This window comes from Stegastes partitus, unplaced genomic scaffold, assembly GCF_000690725.1.
Source record: "Stegastes partitus isolate 25-593 unplaced genomic scaffold, Stegastes_partitus-1.0.2 Scaffold91, whole genome shotgun sequence".
Lineage (NCBI taxonomy): Eukaryota > Metazoa > Chordata > Actinopteri > Pomacentridae > Stegastes > Stegastes partitus.
In genome coordinates this window covers 620,359-622,359 of record NW_007577822.1, presented here as the reverse complement: position 1 = coordinate 622,359, position 2,001 = coordinate 620,359, and the positions used below count along the sequence as shown (strand labels likewise).

The window sequence follows — 2,001 nt, the reverse complement described above, 5'->3', positions numbered from 1 at the left end:
CATGCAGGACTGTGGCCCTCCAGGACCAGGATTGGACACCCCTGATCTAACCCATCGCTCTATTGGACTACGCTATGGCAGCGTCCCAGATTTCAGCAATTCTGATGAAGGACAATAAGCTGCTTTCTAAATTCAAAAGCAAATCAAATAAGACTCCTTTGACTGACTCTGTCAAAGGCAAATCCCACATCGCTGATTGGCTGCACGTCGGCAGCATCACTCAGCGTTCCTGCCACCAGAGGATATAAACTGGTGTCAGCACACCCTGTGAGGGACGGGAAGCCACAGAGCAGGGGTTTTTCTCTCCCCTCACCCACATTAGGTTGTACGGATGCAGTTTTCTATCTGTGCGGTATTCCAGTGGCATCTGAGAGTTGGTAAAGTAGTATTCTGTGATGGATAATGTTTCAGTCATTAACATGTTAACTCTGTCGGGGTTAAGCGGAACAGTCAACTACAGAGTCACCCTCTTTGCTCTCACCTTTCTGTGTTACTGTGTGATCTGTCTGGTGAACGTGACCATTATTGTGACCATCATCGTGGATAAAAGCCTTCATGAACCCATGTACGTCTTCCTCTGTAACCTGTGCATCAATGGACTTTACGGGACTGCCGGTTTTTACCCCAAATTCCTTTTCGACCTGCTGTCTACCACTCACGTCATCTCTGTCGCTGGATGCCTTCTGCAGGGTTTTGTGCTGCACTCTGCGGCTTGTGCTGACTTTTCTCTCCTCGCTCTGATGTCCTACGACAGATACGTGGCGATATGTCGACCTCTGGTGTATCACACTGTGATGACCAAACAGAGAATCTGCGTCTTGGTGTTTCTGGCGTGGCTTGTTCCCTTTTACTTGCTGTTCATGAGCACGATAACGACGTCAGCATCGAGGCTGTGTAGCTCACACATACCCAAGATTTACTGTGTTAACTGGCTGATTTCTAACCTCGCTTGCACTGTCTCCATAGCTAAAGTCATTATTCCAGCATTTAACTACACGTTTTACTTCAGCCACGTGGTGTTTGTTGTTTGGTCTTATGTGCACCTGATCAGAACATGCAAAACCTCCAGAGAGAACAGAAAGAAATTCATGCAGACATGCGTACCGCCTTTGTTCAGTCTGATAGTTGTTGTTGGATCTTTGCTTTTTGATTTGTTATACATGCGTTTTGGCAGAAAAAGCTTATCACAAGGCATTCAGAATTTCATGGCGATGGAGTTCCTCGTCATTCCACCAATTGTCAACCCCCTCATGTACGGTTTGAAACTGACAAAAATAAGACAAAGAATTGTACATTTTATATGCAGTAAAAAGTAGTTTTTAGATCAAAGTCGTGGGTTTGTCCACACGGAGAGGATTGTGTTTGTGTACAGGGAGGAAAATGACACATCCTCTGTTCATTTCAGAGCTGTGTGTCTCATTTAAAATCCTTTTTTAAAATACTTTTACTTTGTTTTTAATAAATCTGTACCTGATCATAAAACTCGTTTCCTGCAGCTGTGTGTCACAAAATGATTACAGCGTGAGAAGCAACTCATTCACCGTTACATGATGCATAAAAACATCTTTATCTCTGTCAGGAGAAAACAGCAGCACATAAAGAGAACAACACATAGCACACAACACGGAAATGCACAACTGCCTGAATATCTGACGTAGTATTTAATTAATCTCGTATTGTTGTCATCGTTAACTCTGAACGTGCCTGTATGAATACTTTGCATTCAACACTCACAAACTGGTATAATTTCAGACAAAGAGGCCGTTATTCCAGCTGTTGGATCTAAGGATTGTTTTCATTGCAGCTCACTTCTAAACATTTTAATTTTGTAATAAAAGATTGTGCATGTGCATTTAGTCAATTCTAAGTGCAACGTGGTGTCATAAAAGCAAACACTGTGTTGTGTTCACCTGGAATTTACTGAAAAACACATTTTGACATGATGCTCGGTGGCTGCTAGGGAAAGCACAGCGTTATGCAGACGCCTCCTTCTTATACGTA

At 43.1% G+C, this 2,001-nt stretch overlaps 1 protein-coding gene across 1 annotated transcript; it reads left to right on the top strand.

The window, feature by feature from the left end:
- Positions 1 to 395: 395 nt before the first annotated feature.
- On the top strand, positions 396 to 1,316 carry LOC103353995 (olfactory receptor 49-like). The gene has a single exon (XM_008277218.1). The coding sequence runs from the start codon at positions 396 to 398 to the stop codon at positions 1,314 to 1,316; it is 921 nt and encodes a 306-aa protein (XP_008275440.1).
- The last annotated feature ends 685 nt before the right edge of the window (positions 1,317 to 2,001 follow it).

What these genes read in the sequence shown, in the direction of transcription:
- LOC103353995 (XM_008277218.1), top strand. Translation starts at nt 396, where the DNA reads ATGGATAATGTTTCAGTCATTAACATGTTAACTCTGTCGGGGTTAAGC.